At 45.5% G+C, this 20,408-nt stretch overlaps 1 protein-coding gene across 1 annotated transcript in view; it reads right to left on the bottom strand.

The window, feature by feature from the left end:
* SCUBE1 (signal peptide, CUB domain and EGF like domain containing 1) overlaps positions 1–20,408 on the bottom strand; it is a 213,886-nt gene that overhangs the window by 173,357 nt on the left and 20,121 nt on the right. The window contains exon 2 of the mRNA XM_048501625.1: positions 17,461–17,583. Coding sequence (XP_048357582.1) covers positions 17,461–17,583 — 123 coding nt within the window. The remainder of the gene's footprint in view (positions 1–17,460; positions 17,584–20,408) is intronic.

The raw sequence follows: 20,408 nt of genomic DNA, 5'->3' as shown, positions 1-20,408 counted from the left end.
ATGCATGAGCTTGACTCTCTTTACTATCAGTTCACTTTAATATTCATTTTACTTATTTTACAATTTTATTTTGCTTATAAGTGATAAACAATGCAACGAACTTTAAAGCCAATACTACTGTGAATTTCACAAGGCAATAGATGCCAGAAGAGCTATTATATCCTGTTTTCCTTTCAGTCCCAGAGTCTCTTGTTCGCGGACACTCCACCCAAGCAATGTCATATCCAGTAAGTAGGACAAAACCGCACGAAGGCGACTTTTTAATTTTTTAACTCCAAAACCCCCCATCATAATGAACAGCTGCAAGGAGACTAAATTATCTTCTAAAGGTATTCAAGCTTTCAAAGAAATCATTTGAAAGGGGCTCACCCAACTGTTGCTTTTATTAAAAATGTAGGCTGTTCCTGATTACCTTTTAATTAAGAATAGAACAACCTCACTCAAGCAATAATTTGATCCTTTCAGTTAGTAATCCTCTATTAAAAACAAAGCAATTTAAGTTAAATGGATTGAGGCACTTAAAGCTCTCTCCCACCTCAAACGACATAATAGCAGCATGTCAGGGACTAATTCAGTCCAGAAGACGGCTGTTTCAAACAAGGTTGCATTTCCTTGTTAATAACAGGGCTGTATTTTATGTTTCACCAAAGACAGTATATTAGTAAACTATGTTCAACAAAACCTAAATATGGGGAGTGATAGAGTCATACATAAGAGAGCAATTATTCAACCCCGTCATTGCGCTCAAGCCTTCTTCCCTGAAATCCCTGTTTGCAGTTTTATAACCAAATATAAATTATGTGTTTCAGAGCAAAGCAAAACATTATGTTATGAAGTAATTAAGTTTTTCTGGGTTTGGTGCCCCATACTGCGGCAAGTCTTTAATACTGCGCTTACAGGTGGTCTCCAACATGGGGGGGGGGGGGAGACAATCTCCTTGAAGTTGCAGAAGAGGCAAACTGATCTTTGCTATCAACTTAAATACTAAATCTGAAATCCAGCTTGCCTCCTCTTTTGCACAAGTGACAGTATTGTAAACATGAATGAATGGAAGGAAAATTATGAACTTAAAATGGAACGTCATATCACTGCACCAGAGTTCCAAGCCTCTTGCGCTCTTACTGATTAATATGTGTACCCAAACTGGCTTCCTGCACCGAAACAAAGGGGAAAACAGACGTGACCCTGTGTTCAGAGGAGATTGTGATACCCAGTAGGGGCATATAAGAGTGGTTTGCTCAGGTATCCAAGATTCCAAAGCAGAGCTTGGACCCAGCCCAGTATGTGAGGAAAGCACCTCCTGTGCTGGCATCTGAGAATGAATTCAAATTAGAAGCCCCTCACATTCAGGAAGCCCTCACCTGGATGGTGTGAGCCAGCCTGCTGTCATTAGACCTCTGAAGCTAAGCAGGATTGGCCCTGGTTAGAATTCGGATGAGAGACTCCAACAGAATACCAGGGGCGTGGTACAGAGCCAGGAAATGGCAAACATCATTGAACATCTCTTGCCTTGAAAATCCTACTGGGTCTCCGTAAGTCAGTTGCGACTTGATGGCATTTTACGCACACAGCTTTCAGGATAGTGGGGAAACGTGCTGTTAAAAAGTAATGCTGCTCCCTACATTGCATCTCCCCTCCAATCTGGCTCCTGTGTATAGCGAGCGCTGCGATTAACAGGCATAGGCAGCATGGAGAGCTAATCTTCCCTATGAACACCAGTGAAGAGTAACAGACAGAATTTCTGCCTGCTTTACAATGACAATTGCAGAGGCTCCAGAGCACCCAGCAGGCCCCAAAAGCCAAGCATGGTGCCCCTAGTGACTAGGGCCTAGTCTGTGAACGAGCCATTCCCCAAGTCAGTGTAACACCCCAACGAAACAAGTAACTACCTGGGGTGTCAAATCAGTAGGGCTGGCACAGAAGGGGGTACATGTTTTCCATGCACTTCTGCTTCTTGGCTTGGCTGTAGGATAGCTCCTTTGCCAGTTTGCAGGGAAGCACATGAGGAGGTGGCTAAGGAACAAAGATGCATTGTCAAAAGCTTTTACAGCTGGAATAAACTGGCTGTTGTAGGTTTTCCAGGCTGTGTGGCCGTGCTCTGGTAATCTGTGGTTTGATTCTGGCTGTGAAAACCTTTGACAATATACTGAATGCCATTACAGGGAAGAAAAATTGTTTTTGTACTTAACTTGTAAATTGTTTTTAACTTAACTTAATTTTTACTGTGTGAAATGTTGCTCTGGCCTGTTGTGTGTAATGTTGTTCTTGGCCTGTTGTACATTGCCCAGAGCCCTTCGGGGGTGGGCGGTTTAAAATCTAATAAACAAACAAACAAATAAAAGTTCCAATAGAACTGGAAACTGAAAACACTCTGGAACAACGCTGCCCTGAATCTGGCCTTGGTAGGGAAATAAGTTTAATAATAAAATAATAATAGCAACAACAAGAAGTAGAAAAGCACACATACTCTGTTCCTTAACCTTACTTCTGCCCTGCAGGGACACCAGAACCATTCCGGCTTTTCTCCCAGCAAAAAGAACCTTTTAAAAGAACCCCCCAGCCCCCCCCCCCCATGGCCACCTAGAACATACACTATTATATGAGAGAATCCGTAACACCCACAATGAACTCGTGGCCATAGAAAAGGAGCTGCTATTCCTACAGACCCACATCAGCCTGAAAACGAGAAGCCAAGATTGAGACAAGATTGACCTTACCTACAGAAAAATGAGAAAAGGCATAGCTGGCCACACAGAAGCAAAAATTCAACAAATGCTAAAAAAAGTCAGCTGAAACCAGACAGTTTGAAATAATTGCTGTACTGAGGAGGGGATTACTGGGGAGCTCAGTGCAGAACAGAAAACATACACACACACACACACACACACACACACACACACACTTCTGGTAAAATAACTGGCCACAGTTTGTTTTATTGAATTCAGGCACAAGGAGCTAGAGCGCAGAATGGCAACAAATCCTGACATCAGGCAACCTGCCAGCCTAAGCAAGAATGCCTTTTCCCCCAGCCCACCTGCTGGGGGAAAACGACGGAGTTGTGCATGCAAGGAGTCCAATGGGTGCTGGTCTCTATGTGAATATCCCCTTACTATCTGAGAGTGTAGGCCACCCAGCAGCCCACGCCTGGTCATGTGACACTGCAGCCCCCCCCCACTCTCTCAAGACCTTATGGGAACCTCCAATTGTGGGGAGACATGCTGCAGACACAGCCTCCCCCCAAAAGGATCCATTCCAATGAGCAATCTGCCAAGCTGTGACAAGGAACGGTCCATTGGTTACTTACCGTGAAGGGTCCTTCTACTGGGCGTTGGAAGGACGTCTTGAATGGGTGTTTCCCAACCCGTTCTCAGGGAGGCAGGATGTAGTTTTTCATCACTTCCTGTGAACTGCTTGGTCACCCAATTCTCCAGTAGATGACTGACGAGAGCAGTGAGAGCCACTAAGGCACAATATAATAACAGGAAGCGACTAAACAACGAATAAACTTATAACACGTCAACGTGACAACAGTGAAAGGACAGGCTCTGCGCTAACTTTTTGAAGAATATGTACAATGTAGGAATCCATCATCGGGGGATAATGCTGATCCAGGGAGGGCCAAGACGTCCTTCCAACGCCCAGTAGAAGGACCCTTCACGGTAAGTAACCAATGGACCGTTCTACTGGACGTGGAAGGACGTCTTGAATGGGAACTCCCAGAGCAGTCCCAAACGGGTGGGTCAGATCACTCCCCGATGATGTGTTCCAGCACTCGCCTACCAAAGGTGGCCTCTGATGCTGCTAAGGAGTGAAGCTTGTAGTGCCTGACGAATGTTGATACTGAAGACCAGGTGGCAGCCCTACAGATGTCTATAAGGGGAACCTGTTTCCTGAAGGCGGCATTGGCCGCCGCACTGCGCGTGGAGTGAGCAGTGATCCCATGTGGGAGAGGATGGTTCGATGCCTTATATGCTTCAATGATGCAAGCTTTGATGGTTCTGCTGATGGCTGCCTTGGTCATGCGTCCCCCCAGGTTGGGGGGGGAAACATTGATGAAGAGGCTATGTGACACGCGAATGGACTCTGTCCTAACTATGAAGGCTTTTAGAGCTCTACGGACGTCCAAGTTGTGCCACATTTTTTCAGTTGGATGTGAAGGAGTTGCACAAAAGGATGGTATGACTATTTGTTGAGACAGGTGAAACTTGGAGTTGACTTTGGGCACAAAGGTGGGGTCAGGTCTGAGGACCACCCGGTCTTTGTGAAAGATGCAGAATTCTGACTCTATGGAGAGGGCGTGAATTTCTGAAACTCTTCGGGCTGATGTAATTGCTAGAAGAAAAAGAGCTTTCATTCGCACCCACTTAAGATGGATTGTTTGTACGGGCTCAAAAGGAGTTTTGGTAAGAGCCGATAGGACCAGATGCAATCGCCAAGTCGGAAATCTGTGAACCGTCGGTGGCTGAATTGTTTAACACCTGTAAGGAATCTGATGACATCGGGATGTCTAGAGATGGGGTAGTCTTGGAAGGTTGGCAGGACCGTGTTGAGGGCCGCAATCTGGCGCCTCAATGTTGCGCTCCGTAGACCCTGGCTAAATCCATCCTGTAGGAACGACAAGATTTGCGGAAGGGTTGCCGCAAGGGGGTCGATTGCTTTCCTTCTGCACCATCTCACAAAGGCCTTCCACGATGAGTTGTAGATGTTCCTAGTGGAGGTCCTTCTGGATGCCAGGATGGTGCTGGCAACTAGTTCAGAGTAACCCTTACTCCTTAGGAGGTTCCTTTCAAGCGCCATGTGGTCAGCTTGTACCACTGTGGTTTGGGGTGGGCGATTGGACCCTGCGTCAGCATGTCCGGTGGTGTGGGAAGTTGAAGGCCCGGGGAGGATGCCATCTCCAGGATTGATGATAGCCAGGGACGGCGGGGCCAATTTGGAGCGACTAGTATCACGTCGGCCTGTTCTGCTGCTATTTTTCTCAAGACTTTGGGAATGATTGGAAGGGGAGGGAAGGCATATAGCAGGGTCTTCGGCCATGGTGTCAGCAGCGCGTCCACTCCTGACGCTCTGGGGTGGAAGAAGCGTGACATGAACTGGGGGGTTTGATGATTTTCTGCTGATGCAAAGAGATCCATTGTGGGGTAACCCAGCTCTCCCGCAATCCACTGGAAGATGGTCGGTTTCAGCTTCCATTCTGCTTCTGCAATGGATTTTCTGCTTAGCCAATCGGCGGTGACATTCAACTGGCCTCTGATGTGTTCCGCTGAAATGGATAGTAGGTGATTCTCGGCCCAGGAGAGGATCCGGGATACTTCCCGGTGCATCTGAGTTGACCTGGACCCCCCTTGATTGTTGAGGTACGCCTTGGCCGTGGTGTTGTCCGTGCGAACTAGGACATGTTTTCCCTGAAGAGTTGTTTGGAAGTGAAGGAGTGCATTGAAAATGGACCTTGTCTCCAGGATGTTGATGGTCAGGAGGGACTCCTTCCCTCTGTCCAGAGACCTTGGACTACCTGGGTTCCCAGGGGTTGCTCCCCATCCTCTGAGGCTGGCATCGCGTGATTAGTTGACTCCTGTCTGTGTGGAGGATAAAACTTTGCCTCTTGAGAGGTTGAGTTCGTTGGTCCACCATCTGGAAGAGCTCCTTCTTTAGCCGAGGGGTAATCTCACAGTCCGATCTTGCTTCATTATGATCTGGTATTGGAATGGACGCAGAAAAATTTGCAGAGGTCTTGCGTGGAATCTGGCCCATTGGAGCATGTCGAAAACGGACACCATCAATCCCATCAGGCTCGCCAAGAGGAGGAGGGAGACTGTTCCCCTGGAGATGATGGAGGTCACTGGTGTCCTGGTTGGAAGCGAGTGCAACCTGTGGTGCGGCTGGGATGAAGAGGAGAATTTAGTGTTGTGGTCGATGAGCTCTCCTAAGTGCTCCATGGTTTGAGATGGAAGGATGCGTACTCTTTTCCAAGTTGACTATGAACTCAGTGGTTCTGAAGAACCTGTTGAAGCTGACTTGGACGTCCTGGAGTGCAAGCTTGCTGGAAGGCCGACTCCCCGAGCGGATCGTAGGATGTCGATGAGGATATGGGTATGCATGGACCTTCTGTTGTCGCAGAGCTGTGATGGGGCATAGAAGGATCTTTGAAGAAAACTCGAAGTAGCTGTGGCTAATCCGAATGGGAGCACCCTGAATTGGAACTGCTGTTGGCCTATCGCGAAGCGTAGGAATTTCTTGTGTGAGTGGTGGATCGGGATATGTAGATATGCTTCGGTTAGATCCAAGGAGGTCAGAAAATCCCCGGGTCTGAGGTTTTCTACTATGGATCGAAGAGTTTCCATTCTGAACCGATGAAGTTCCAGGTGTTGATTGACGAACTTTAGGTTCAGAATTGCCCGCCAGTCCCCGTTGTGTTTGGGCACGGTAAAAAAGTGAGAGAAAACACCCGAGGATCTCTCCGATTTGGAGCACTGGCTCTATCACTCCTGATGCTCAGCAGATGTTGGATACGCGCACCCTACGCTCTCTTCTCTGTTAGCTTTCGACTATGCTGGCGTTGACCGGAAAGGCCCGGAAACGTTGGGGGGGAAGGCGTGCGAATTCGATTGAGTACCCTGATTGAATGACCTCCTGGGACCACCGATCTACATGGTCTCCTCTCCATTGTTGTTTGAGAGAAGGGCTGAAGGCTGACCTCCTACTGAATAAATGTGCAGGTAGTCATTGCTTGCTTGGATTGTCGTTGCCGAAGGTCTTGCCCGATTGTGGTGTTGTTGTTGTTGAGCAAAGCGAACTGGTTGAAGTTTCCCATGCGTTTGCTTAAATACCTTGCTTGAAAGCTTGCCAACGGTTACCGTCTCGGTTGAACCTAGGAAGTGTTTTTTGTGAGATCTGAAACTGGTGTGGGTTTTGGAGACTCTGATTTGGATGGTCTGGCCTGACAGTGGACTTGGGCATGGCCTTCTTGTTGTCTTTGTCTGGATGAGTAACTTGTTCAAGCTCTTGTCCGTGCCGTGATTACCCACAAGAAAGGAGTAGCCTGCCACCAGATGTTTGGACAGCATGTCTGCTGGCCAGGCCCCTGAAGCCATGCGTCTTCTTGGCCATTACTCACGTTATTGGCCATAATTTTGGCTGTGAGTAGGAGTCCTTCATGGTTAGAGTCAGCTAGGTAAGAAGAAGTCTGTAGGATTCTTTCCACCCCTTCTCTAATGGCTTTGGATTCTGGTGGTAGCATTTCCAGGATTCTGCGCAGCCAAACGATAGATGCCCTGGCCATGGTGGCCGAGGAGAGGAGGAGTTTTGTTAAGGCTGCCAAACTATCGTGGGCTTTCCTAAGAATGGCCTCGGTACGTTTGTCTAGTTGGTCTTTTATGGTCCCTACCCCGTCCTTGGAGACCAGGCCCCCTGACTGTAAGGCGGCGACCGGGGCGTCTACCAGGGGGAACTTGAGCATGTTGTTGACATACTCTGGAACTGGATATAATTTTTTAAATGATGAGGATAGGTTTTTGGCTGAGGTGGGTGAATTCCACTCTCTGAGAATGCCCCGGTAGAAGAATTCCGGAACTGGTAAAAAATCCGGGGAGCGGTCCTGCTGTGGGAAAATCTCCTTCCTCCCTTTAGGGACACCCTTAAGGGGTTTGCCCTCGTTGGGTGTGGGTACGGGGTCTACCGCGTCAGAGGAGTCCCTGAGATCCAATGCAGCGATGGCTTTGGATATGAGGTTGGAGATGTTCTCCACGTTGAAGAATTTGGAGGGTTGCTCTGCAGCGTCTGACTCTGCTTCTTCTGGTTCAGAGAAATGCTCAGACTCACCCCTGATCCCTCTTCGCTAGCTTGTTCCTCATCAGTCTCCCCTGGGAATGTGATAGGTTTTCTATGTTTAGATCTGCCCCTCCTATTGGGGTCTATGGGGGAGGTGGAGCGATTAGAGGGGGATGGGGAACGTCTCCTCCGTCTAGACCCATGTTCCTTTCTATGGTAGGTCTGGATTTCCTCCCTCATGGCTTGTCTGAATAGGTTGACCAGTTGAGTTGGGGAGGCATCTTGCCAAGAACTGGGGTTATGGGCAGAATAGGACTCCAGGCCCCTCTCCCTTCCCCCATTTCTGCCACAACGGGCGCCGATTCTTGCCTGGTGGAGAGAAAAGCATCGCCTCTCCTCCCCTTCTTCGCCGTCCGGGTGGAATCAGCTGTGCGGCGCCAAGCTGGCGAAGCCTTCCGCTGTGGTGCCTCCTCCCGGCGTTGCCGTAAGGCAGAGGGAGAGCCGGAGGCATCCGCCTCGCGGAAGAGGGAGGCTCCCCGGTCCTCGGGCAAGCTTTCCAACGGCCCCTCTGGGGAAGGGAGGATGCCGGGTGCTGGGCAGAGGAGACTCTGGGCGGGCTGAAGAACCGCCCGCAGAGGCGCTGGGCTCACCGCCGGCCCGGCACCGCTCGACGCTCGGCCGTCGCTGCTGCTCTTCTTGCCGCTGCGGTTCCTCCGCTCAGCGGGCTTTTGTGCTGCGGGTTGGGAGGTGTTTCTCCCCTCGCGGGAGAGAGAGGGTGATTTCCTTTTCCTTCATTGGAGTTCTTGTTGCGGGAGTAAGACCAGGTGTTCACTGGCGACGATTTGGAAAAGATCTCCCTGGGTGGGGAGAAGCGGTCGGCCATTTTGGGCTTCCTTTTTGGCGGGAAGAGGTCTGGGTAGACCAGGACTCTTCCGCGAAGAAAAGTGAGGAAAACGAAGGGAAAGGGGAAAGATAGGAGACAGAAAGGTTCAGGTAGATGAGACACGACAAGGACAGACACTACAAAGACCTAGACAGAAATTTTTGCAGAGCCTCAAAAATTTGCTGCTCTCCCTGTTAGGCAGGGAATTAAACTGGAGAATTGGTTGACCAAGCAGTTCACAGGAAGTGATGAAAAACTACATCCTGCCTCCCTGAGAACGGGTTGGGAAACACCCATTCAAGACGTCCTTCCACGTCCAGTAGAAATCTCTCTATATAAAAATCTATCAGTGCGTTTTTCTGTTGACAGGTAATCTACCAAACTACTGGACCGATTGCTTTGAAATTTTCACACAACGTCGCATTCGCATGCGGCCAGGTTTCCATACTGTTTCCACACCTCCTGTTGTGTACATGTCACAACTGTGCCCGTTATTGTGTACATGCCACACCTGTGACAGTTGGAACCACAGTTCTGTTCCGCAACAGCACCATCTGCTGGCCGTCAAAGCAACACACTCTGATACAAGGGAAACAACCATGCCTTCCTTGAAAACCACTGCCATCTGGTGTGAAAGGGATGGGGCAGGCCATCTGCACATGGCCCACCCACCCTATCGAAGGAAGGGGAAGGTGAGGGAGGGTCCAGGGGTTTGCTGGACCAAACCCTCATGCCTCCGTGTTTTAAGATAGATAATTCGCCTGCAAGTGAAGGGAGTGAAAGGGACAGGGACAGCCACCTGCACATGGCCCACCCACCCTAGCAGAGGAAGGGGAAAGTTAGGGAGGGACGGGACGGGTTGCCATGCAAGGGAACGGGAGAGAGGGAGGGGAGCGAGGGGCTCCTTGCCCCTCCCCTCCCTTGCAATCATTGTGCAATGACACATGTTCGAACTGTTCGCTTCCCCTTTTCTTTCTTTTCCACTTCACCAGACTAAGCCACAGCAACGCGTGGCCGGGCCCGCTAGTACATACATAAAATATCATTCCTCATGACTGAGACAGGGAGTGTGGGAAAACTGGTGGAGCAGAGGAGAAAACAGCACAACAGAGCTTCAAAAAACTTATCTAGTCAGCCTGTGGACAGCTACCCTTTGTCCCCCTTTCCTCAAAGAAAGCAACCAGCAGCTCTGCACATGAGTTGGAGCCACATTTTCCAAGGTACCTGGCTTGCTTTGGAGACACCAGTCCAATGATTAACAACCTTTATTCTAGCATGAACTTTCAAGGGTCAAAATATCACTTCTTCAGATGCTTTGAAGGGGAAATCATCACACATTTTGATAATAAAAATTACCAAAGGAAAGGGGAAAAGGGGTGACTGGCCTTTTGTAATGCACTCAACATGGGTCTGCAAGTCAGCATGTACACTCCAGTTGGTTCAGAATGCCACAACTCAGTTGTTATCAGAAGCTGGGCAGAACATGCGTATTACATCCATTCTGCAGTTGCTCCATTGGCTGCTATTAGTTACCAGGTTCTGTTCAAGGTAGTAGCTGCCACATAAAAAACTCTTAATGCCTTGGACCTCCATATCTTCTGGATCACCTCTCCTCCTATGCTCCACCATGAGAGGCTCTTCAAAGCCTTCTGTGGGTGCCACTCTTCCATTGGGAAAGGTCAACAACAATCCATCCACATAATCTGTTGTGGTCCCCACCTTGCGACATGGCCTGTTTGAAGATGTTAAATGCTCTTGCGCTTCTGTCATTCTGCAAACTATGCAAAATCAAATTGTTCTGGAGAACGTATTTATAAATAGTGCTATATGATAAAAAAAATTGGTTTGGGAAGGGCTTATATGGGGAAAGGGATTTTGGACCATACAGCCACTTAAAGGACATACTGTCTGTTTGCTGTATCTCACTGCATTGTTCTCGAGTAATGTAATAGCAGGTTTGGTTGTTGTTTTTTTGCTTTGTATCTGCATTCTGTATCATGTCTAATATATTCTATGCCTGTTTCAGATTTCTGTAAGTCCAGATGGTAGTTCATAAGTCGTCTCATCCTATTAATTGCATCGACTTACACTGTGTGATCTTCCTTGAGCCTCAGTGAGAAGTGTGGACTTTGACTACAGTAAATAAATATAAATAAATTACTCTTTCCTCTTGAAGGAGGATTGTCCCAAAATGGATCTTTTGGTTTGTGTCCTGTTTTCCTGTGCTCCCTTGGGGGCCAACTGGCCATCATCTTCCAAGATTGCTTTCTCCCATCCTTTAAAAGCCAAAAAAGACCCATGGGGAGATTAACCCTTCCTAGATGATCACCAACCTCAGAGGCGAGGCTGAAATGGGAACATCTGGGGTGGCTCACCCCAGGTGCCGCCATTGCAGTCACATGTCGGAGGCAGGAAGGGGGGAGGGGAGGGGTGCTATGCAAGGGAAGAGGAGGAAGGGGAGGGAGTGAGGGGTGGCATGCAAGGGAGGGGAGGGAGGGAGCCCGGTATCTTCACATGGCCCACCCACTCTAGCAGAGGGAGGGGTAGGGAGGGGTGGCATGCAAGGGAGGGGAGGGAGGGGGCCTGGCATCTGGATATGGCCCACCCACCCTAGCGGAGGGAGAGGGAAGGGAGGGAGGGGGAAGGGTGGCATGCAAAGGAAGGAGAAGGAGAGAGGGAGGGGTAGCATGCAAGGGAGGGGAGGGAGGGGGGGCCCTCCATTGTATGCCACACCTCACTCACTCACTCATTCCCCCTCCCTTCCTCCCCTCCCCTTCCCTTGCATGCCACCCCTCCCTCCCCTCCCCCTTCCTCTGCTAGGGTGGGTGGGTCATGTCCAGAATTGATTACTGTAACTTGCTCTATTGCTCTAACAAATGCATTAAGAATTTTAGAAGGTTTGGAACCCTGGACAGAACTGACGTGTAACATAAGTATTAACATATTAAATGTGCAGAATTACACCAAAGAATCATATTTACAGCAAACTATATCTATTTACTGTATCTATTTACATTATTGACAGTCTGCCTATTTCACAGAGACTCAAGGTGGATTGCACAGAATCAGACAATCATTAGAAATGGAACATTCAATTACTAGTGCATTAAAGGTTTTAAACTTGTCCTCTCCACCACGCCTTCACCCAGTTAAAACTTCATTTTTTAACTACTGCTTTTCGGATAGGGTGTTTTTGGTTGGGGTGGGAAAGCTTGCCATCCTCTGCAAAAGTAAACTGGTGGGGTGGGAAAGAAGAAGAAGAAGAGTTTGGATTTATATCCCCCCCTTTCTCTCCTGTAGGAGACTCAAAGGGGCTTACAATCTCCTTGCCCTCCCCCCCTCACAACAAATACCCTGTGAGGTGGGTGGGGCTGAGAGAGCTCCCAGAAGCTGTGACTAGCCCAAGGTCACTCAGCTGGCGTGTGTGGGAGTGCACAGGCTAATTTGAATTCCCCAGATAAGCCTCTACAGCTCAGGCGGCAGAGCGTGGAATCAAACCCGGTTCCTCCAGATTAGATACACGAGCTATTAACCTCCTACGCCACTGCTGCTTCCCATGCCACTGCTGCTCCCTGCTGCTTGCAAATCCTTTGCAAAATTAAATTTGCTGCCTCTCATTGCAACAGTTCTGGAATGTTTTGCAAGGGGGTGTGTGTGTTGCATTTTCAGTGCTTGCCCCTGGGTACCATTTTCTATAGATATGCCTCTGGCTGACAGAATGGCTGCTAACCAACTTCAGTCTTCCTGGGCTCTTCATCTTCTTTTCAGTCTGATTTCAAGCCAAGCTACATAACAGGGATGCCAATAGTGGCTTTAGCTGATGATCCACATCTAAATTTAAACATAGTCGATGCCTCTTTGTTGCTGCTACTGGATTTATCAGCAGCCTTTGATACACTGGATCATGGCATCTTGTCAAAAAAATTGGAGCCAGAAGTGGATATTGAGTGAGTGCTTTAAATGGTTTCAACTGTTCTCTGCAGATTTCCCTTTTGGACTGTTTATTATGCCTGATACTTTTTTTTGGCTTTGTTTCTCATTTTTGTGATCCCAGTCCTATTGCATTGTTTATTAAATATCTCACACTATTTGATGGTCTTAAACTCCAGTAAATAAATAATCCCTGTTAGACTATTAAAAGAAAGAGCTTGCATATAGAAAGGGACCACATTTGCCCTGCTTTATTTATGTATTTTTCAGTCAGTTACTAAATACCATCACTTGTGGAAGTTCAGATTCCATTTCACACATGGGTTTCTGCATACTAATCTCCTACACTATGTCATCACAGGGCCCTCTTATTTTGGGCAAGCCAAAGTACATTGGGACAGGAAGAAAGTTATGCATAAAATAAGCATGGATTGCAGCCAGGTCTACTATTAAACAGAAATCAGGATTTGAAATATGGAGAGTTTTAAAACCCAAGAAATCTTTTGATGTGGTCAGCCAGCCCAATGCTAGATGGATCAATGCTGAGGACACTAGCTCATGTAGCAACAGCTTTAAATAGGTTTTCCCAAAGTGCAGAATTCATTCATTGGAACACAAGGGGAGGGTAGATTATATAATTCATTCCTTGTTTCTCTGTTTGCAAAAGAAGAAAGGTGACTTCCATGGAACAGAGGTTTTCAGCCCCAAGAAGTGTACATTTAGGAATTTTTCTCTGTTAAACCACAGCTACGGACAGACTGGAAACCACAAAAATGCTTTACAAAAGCATTTAACCAAGCATTTTCAGTACCTTTACAGAATATGATGTTTCCATTTTCCTGTGGGCTTCAGCAAAGCAATCATGAGGTCTTTAATCTTTGTAATGTACTGACCATGTACTGCACTAAACAGTTCAAATATGCTTTCAGCCTATAATTTGGAGAGGCATTTTTAGAAGCGCTGCAAATGAAGAAAAGCCACACGTGTTGTTTACAAGGCTGTGTGGTGACTTAAATATTAATTCTAAAATGCAGACTTATCTGTGTTAAAACGCATACAAAATCATGTTCATACAATTCCATATATTACATTTACATTATGCCTGCAAGTGAAGGTATCTTCAAAGGGCATCTGAACACATCTCTGAATCCCAATTTACTTCTGGTGTTATTTAGAATTTGCTGAATATGAACACAAACATGGTGCTGAGAACTCCTGTTCAGCTTCCAGAAGGAGCTCAATACCTAAACAAGAGGGAACTCCAAATGGGTGGGAATATTTCCACTGTCTATTTTGTCCCCCATCTTCACTTCCTTTCTTGCTACTGTGACAAATCGCTTTGATTTCAGCAAGTCCCATAGGTGACAACACTTTACCTCACTCTAGCTAGTCTGACAGGCCACTTGAAAGAGGCTGGGGCTGCATTGAAAACGTTAGTTCTTAGCTGAGTTTCCTCTCCCTTTTAATCCTTTAACAGGGCTTTTAAAAAAACTCAGCAGAAGGGGCAGCTGTGATCCATGGCTCAGCTGGGCCTGGGGGGGGGGGAGCTGCTAGGCCAACCTAACAGAAAGGAGATGGGGGGCCACTGCCAGCAGTGAGTTGTGCAGAGACAGAGTAAGTAAATGCCAGCCCCACGCATCTTAATCCTGCTGACTGCTTTTTGCACAATGAGGATGACTTTTCTCATAGCTGTGTGAAAGTAGTCCTTGTCATTGTTTTGAGCTGCAAGTTTATTGGGGCTGAGTTCTCATTTATGATTGCTGAGCCATAGCATGACATGATTCCTGTTCTCAATGCAGGAAGAAATGCACATTCCTTTTCCAGGGAGCACTCATGCTTTTATGCTGATGTGTGTAATCAGTAGTGTAAAACAGGGTCATGCATGAATATGCTTTAATCATGATTTTCAAATAATGTCAGATACATTTTAGGATTCAACAGTGGGAAGTAATACCCTGTTTTTTAAGTGTTAAGGGTATATCTACAGAGGACTGCCCTCCCCAGATTAAAAGGTTTTGCAACAAGTATACCACACTGAAGAGACAAGGTGAGGCTACAAGTATGGAGGTGTTACAGGCTATGACAGACCTAAAGAGCAAACAAAGGCAGAAAAGCCAAAGTGTAAAGTGTTAATCCCTCACAGAGCCTGAAAGTGTGAGCTACAGGCTGAAAGTGGGTGGAATTTGAGGAGGAGTTAGAACTTCAGACAAGATTTGAGGGAGTTCATCTCTGAGTTCCAGAAAGAGCAGATGTGTTTTGGGGTCTGTGAAAGACCTGTGGTTTTGGTGGGAAGGGAGTATTGGGAAAGAGAGACCACACTCTAGCCAGGAAGGGGATTTCCTTCTAAGGAGGGAAGAATTCTGAGCCCAGGTTCTTAGACCAGAGCTCGTTCACCTTTTGGACAGAGTGCATACAGCTGAGGGAACTGACTTAAAAAGAGATTGGGTCACAGAGGGATCATTCTCTTATGTCAAGGGGAATTCACACGATGTGTGGGAAAAGAATTTCTGTCCCTAGATCTTTATGAGAAATAATCTCAAATGCTGTGATGTGTTCCTAAAGATTAAGGGAAAGAAAGCTGAGAGATACTCCTTTCCATATAGTTTACAGACACCAGACACATGAACCTTTGGCTAGCCTGAATTTAGTTCATGAAATATCTTGAAAGTCTGTCTTATTTTAAAAGCATTAAGAACTCTGTGGTAAACTGACATCTTTTCAAAAAGTTAATTACCATATGAGCTGAATGAAAACATCTTAATATCTGTACATAAAGTTGCTTCTTTCCTTTTTTGACAATATCCCTCCTAACCTAATCATCCAAAGTTTTTACAGGAAACATTCATTCATTGCCTCAGATACTAAGGGGTGGGAGACTTTTTCTTTCACGATCCCCAGCCTTCACACAGGTCAGCGGGGAAAGTGATGTAAAGCAACTGAACTGGGCAGCAGATTCCAAAGTTACACTATTTTCCTGGCTCCAGTTTCCATTTTTCAAAATTAATGATCCTCGGTCTACCTCAAAAAGGTGTAAATTGGACTTATTCATATCTGAAGCAAAAAAAAAGTTAAATACTGGCACTGCGTATACTTTATTGACATACAGTAAGGCCGATGGCTGGGGAGGTACTGGGTAGTATTAGAGCCAGAAGAGAGAGAAACGGGGGGGGGGGGGAATAGGAGAAGAAAGAGAAAGGGGTAAAGAAGAGAAATGGGGAGAGAAGGAGGTAAAGGAGAGAAAGGGGTAAGAGAGGAAGAAGAGGAAGGAAGAGAAAAGGGGGAAGACAGAGAAAGGGAGAAACGTGATGCTGCCCCTCAGTGACGCTGTCCCTCAGTGCAGCAGATTGATAGCTGCCTGATCTGGTGCTTTTTCACTGCAATTGATGAGACCAGTGAGCCTATTTTTTTAATAGGAGAATGAAAGTCACCAATAACTGGTTTGCTGCTCAAGACTCAGGAAGGTTCTGCCACTCTGGCCTCCCTTGACCTCACATCCCCGGTGTACTACATGAGAGAGCCAGTGAGGTGTAATGATTAGAGTGTCAGATTAGGCTCTGGGAAACCCAGGTTAGAAAACCCTAATCCAGGGGTCTGCAACCTGTGGCTCTCCAGATGTTCATGGACTACAATTCCCATTAGCCCCTGCCAGCATGGCTTAATTTGCCATAGAAGTTTGATGGGAGCCCCAGGGTCAGTTACTTAGTTTTAGCCTAACCTATCTCACAGGGTTGTTGTGAGGATAAAATGGAGAAGGGGAGAATATTGTAAGCCACTGTGGGTCCCCACTAAAGAGGAGAGTGGTCTATAAATGAAGGAGAATCAATCAAAGATTTTGCTACCACCATGTGGCAGCTGTATGTTCGGAACAGCTTCCTCTGTGGAGAAGGTTAAATGCAAAATCAGATTTTATTGTGCTCTAATCCAGCCATATGTATTCTGCACTAAACACAATTAAAACTCTGCATGAGCAAAAGTTAAGTCTTTTGGCCTACATAAATTAAGAAAGCTAACAGTTTCACAATGTCCCTTGTTTTCAATAGCTTATTCTGCACTCCTCATTCTTCTTAATGCATTCTAGTCTTGTTAATCAGAAGAGCAGCAAAGAGCTCCAAAATCCTCATCCTTGAGCACTGAAAACTGTACTCAGTGGCCTCTCTGGTAGTTGATTTTAACAGCTCACAGACTTTCAGGCATAACTTCAGAACCACACTTTCTGGAAACTGTCTTTACAAAAATAATAACCAATTGTTTCCTGACAGTACAATCCTAAACAGAATTACATCCCTCTAAGCCCACTGACTTCAATGGACTTAAAATGATATAATTCTGCTGAGGGTCACCCTGTGAATTCGGTATATCAATAATTGGTATCTTTTTACACTTCCACATAAATGAGGTACGCGTAGAGCCATTGCTCTTACCAGTGCCCCCTCATGAAAACAGGAAAAGGCATTCCTTTATTTTAATGTATAACCCCACTTCAGAGTGTACATAATCATTGCTGACAACAAATTAATAGAAACAGTACATAAACTATTTCCATTTAGACCTGTAGTTTCATTAACACCTTACTATTTTTAGAAGCCCAAGTGACCCTCCCCCAGAGAAGCCAAGCACATGGCAAAGCTGGATCACTATGAAATATTCAGAACCTACATGAAGATTTTTTAAAAAGTCGGCCTAGGGTTTCTAGAAACACCTTACAGAGCATCCTTTTGTTACCGAATAATTCGCACAAGCAATGCCTGCTTTTTGGTTTCTACTATGCAGTATAGCTATAAATTTCCATTAATCAGTTCAGGAAACCTATTATTTATAAAAACAGTTGAAATCAACACTCAAAATGGAGAGAGGAAAAAGAAGAGAACAGCTAACCTTACCTTCACATTGTTTCCCTTCCCCTTTATAACCTGGTTTACAGATGCATTTATAGGACTTGGGTGTGTTTTGACAAATTGCGTCAATATGGCAGTCATCCGTCCCTTCTGCACATTCATCAGCATCTGTGACCACAGAACATTAAGGAAAAGAAGAAAATAATCAATTACAATGTATTTCTTGAAATTCTTTGAGTTGTCCCAGCTATTTTTCTGTGGAAAATGTTCAGTGTCTAAAAATTCACTGAATAGAATCCTATCTCACCATGGGCAAAAGGGATAGTTTTGTCCCAATTTCTTTGCATTGCTGCAGCTATTTCTCATCTCTGGGGAACTAAATCAGCTCTACAATTGAAGGACCCAGGTGGTAGCTGGGGGAGCTGGAATAAGGAAGAACATGGAGTTTAAACTGTCCCTCCTTCTAGTTTTGCAAAAGCGGATCCAATTTTGTGGCTACTCATCCTTATGTCCCTGTTGGCTTCAGCTTGTCAAGTCTCATGGCTGTTTCTATATAACGTGGAACCCATGAGGATGGGAAAGTCCAAATACTCTATGTCCTGCCCACATTGATGCATTTCCCTGCCACTGGAGGGCTTTTTAAAAAGAAATCAGAAGTTGAATATTGTTACAAAGTTATGAAGTTATTACAGTCGATTAAGAAAATTCTCTGAATACCCAGCTTTCATTTTAAAAGAAGTAGACAGCCTGTAGCCGCTTTCACTGCACTGATATAAAGAGAAAGACAAATCTCTGTAAGGAAAGGGACTATAGACTTTTAAAAATAGACCACTAGAATTTCACAAGAATACATGAAGCTACACTGAATCAGACCCTTGGTCCATCAAAGTCAGTACGGTCTACCTACCCGAATTGGCATCAACTCTCTAGAGTTGAAGATCGAGGGCCATTTCCTCACAAGTTATTTTTTTCTTTTAATTCTGCATGTTTTCCCCTCCATTGTTTTCCCAAGCACTTCAACCATGGTGTTTTTTCAATCAGTTTCCCACCAGTTTCCCTTAAGAATGAAATTATGTTTAAATGGTTTTTTATTTCACTACCCCAACATCAGGCCCTTATTCTTGCTCCCATGTAGCTGTCAACCCACCCCCCTTCAGCCATGTTTCCTCACCCCTCCCTCTCCATTTTCAAAAGGATTTCATATTAGTGATGTAACGTAAGGGCCTAGCCGCAAGCCAGATAACATCTCCCACCCACCCCCACACACAGAAATTATATTGGCTATGCTCTAAGAATCCTTCCAATCTATGATTTTTACCACAGAGATCAGAAGATATTCTAAAGCATCAGTGATGATACTTCCAACTGGAAGTAATGTTAATGTGTCACTGACATCCTTTCCCCCATGCCTCACCCATAAAAGTGTCCAGGGTTCCGACGCATGTGCCTGTCAATCCTAGGGATACAAAAAAGCCTGTCTCCGTGCGGAAACAACCTCGGACAATCTGATAGTCAGATAGTTAAAACTACAAGAATATTCCAACTGCCTTAAAGAAAATCTGAACAAGCCCAGGGGAAATGGCTACTATGTGGGAATGGGAGCCGGAACATGCGAGGAAACCTCCCATGTGGTAGCTCTCTTATGATTGTGCTGTGTCACCAGCTGTGGCAGCAATAGGGAAATCACTCAATCTTGTCCCCTTGTGGAAAACACCGAAGTGATGCTACAGAGCACAACGAACGAAGTAAGATCAGTGACCTTCATGAACAAGACTTCATTGTTGAAACAGATAAGCAAACAAACATCCCACAGTATATGATACACAGTGTATTCAAAGTCAATATGTCATCGGTTTTCAGTACCTTTGGGGTCTTCTTAAGTATGACAATGTAAGCTGTGTACAACATTGTCTTTAGATTGTTACGTGCATTATCCCACTAAAAATAATTTCCACATAAAAGCATTCAATTTGTTTGAATATAATTTCAAAAAAATTTCTTGCAAAATCATTGCGAAGAGGAGAACCTCACAAAATTCACAAATAACTTGCCTGTAATGCAGATACTTGTAATTTTCATTGTTTTAATCTGCAATATCCAAAAGCTATACAAGGTTAAAACATAATTATAAACTATACAATCTAAATAACGAAGATCAAACAAACATTGACCTTTTCAACCAAACCATTTCCAGTTCTCATCACCACTCGTGTCAAACTCAAACTCGTGTAATCTCAAACTCGTGTAACCCTCATAACATCATGACAGTTTTGCATCAAGGTTAACTTTAACACCTTATACTGTTCTTTGACTTTATTTAACCACACTTCCCCTTGTGGTCTAAGCTTACTTTTCTGAATGAATTGCTGAAGGCTTTCACGGCTGAGATGAACAGGCTAATGTGGATTTTCCAGGCTATGTGGCCGTGGTCTGGTAATTTTTTCTTGTAATGTTTTGCCCCCATCTATGGTTGACATATTTTGTTGTTGTTGTTGTTTATTAATTTTATATACCTCCCTCCCCCAAAGGGCTCAGGGCACTGCACAACACAAGAAATATAACAAATAGAGCCCAATTAAAACATAATCAGAATACAAATATAAATATATAGAAATATAAACTCTATTATCATTATAACTAAAACCCCATTAAAATACAGCGTTCAAATATACAATAAGTAGAGTCCGACACTAAACCCTCCCTCGGGGGAAACGGCAGGTCCCACCGATGTTATAGGGACCGCACAGTGTACAGGGAAAAAAGAGAGAGAGCAGGGGTATGTTACAGTGAGATGTGTTTCTTTCTGTGGCACAGGGTTGAGTGACTGCATGGTAGGATATATATATTTTGCCCTCCTCACACAGGGCAGGGAGGGGTGAAGCACATTTGCATGAATCTGAGTGGAGTTCATTTAGAGCTGCATTTGTTGTTGCATTTCAATTCACATTTGCATTCACATTTAACTGCACTAGCAATTGCATTTGCAACATTAG

The sequence above is a fragment of the Sphaerodactylus townsendi genome, linkage group LG06 (assembly GCF_021028975.2).
Source record: "Sphaerodactylus townsendi isolate TG3544 linkage group LG06, MPM_Stown_v2.3, whole genome shotgun sequence".
NCBI lineage: Eukaryota > Metazoa > Chordata > Lepidosauria > Squamata > Sphaerodactylidae > Sphaerodactylus > Sphaerodactylus townsendi.
Note: the sequence above shows the minus strand (reverse complement) of the source record. Positions and strands in the feature narration are given on the sequence as shown.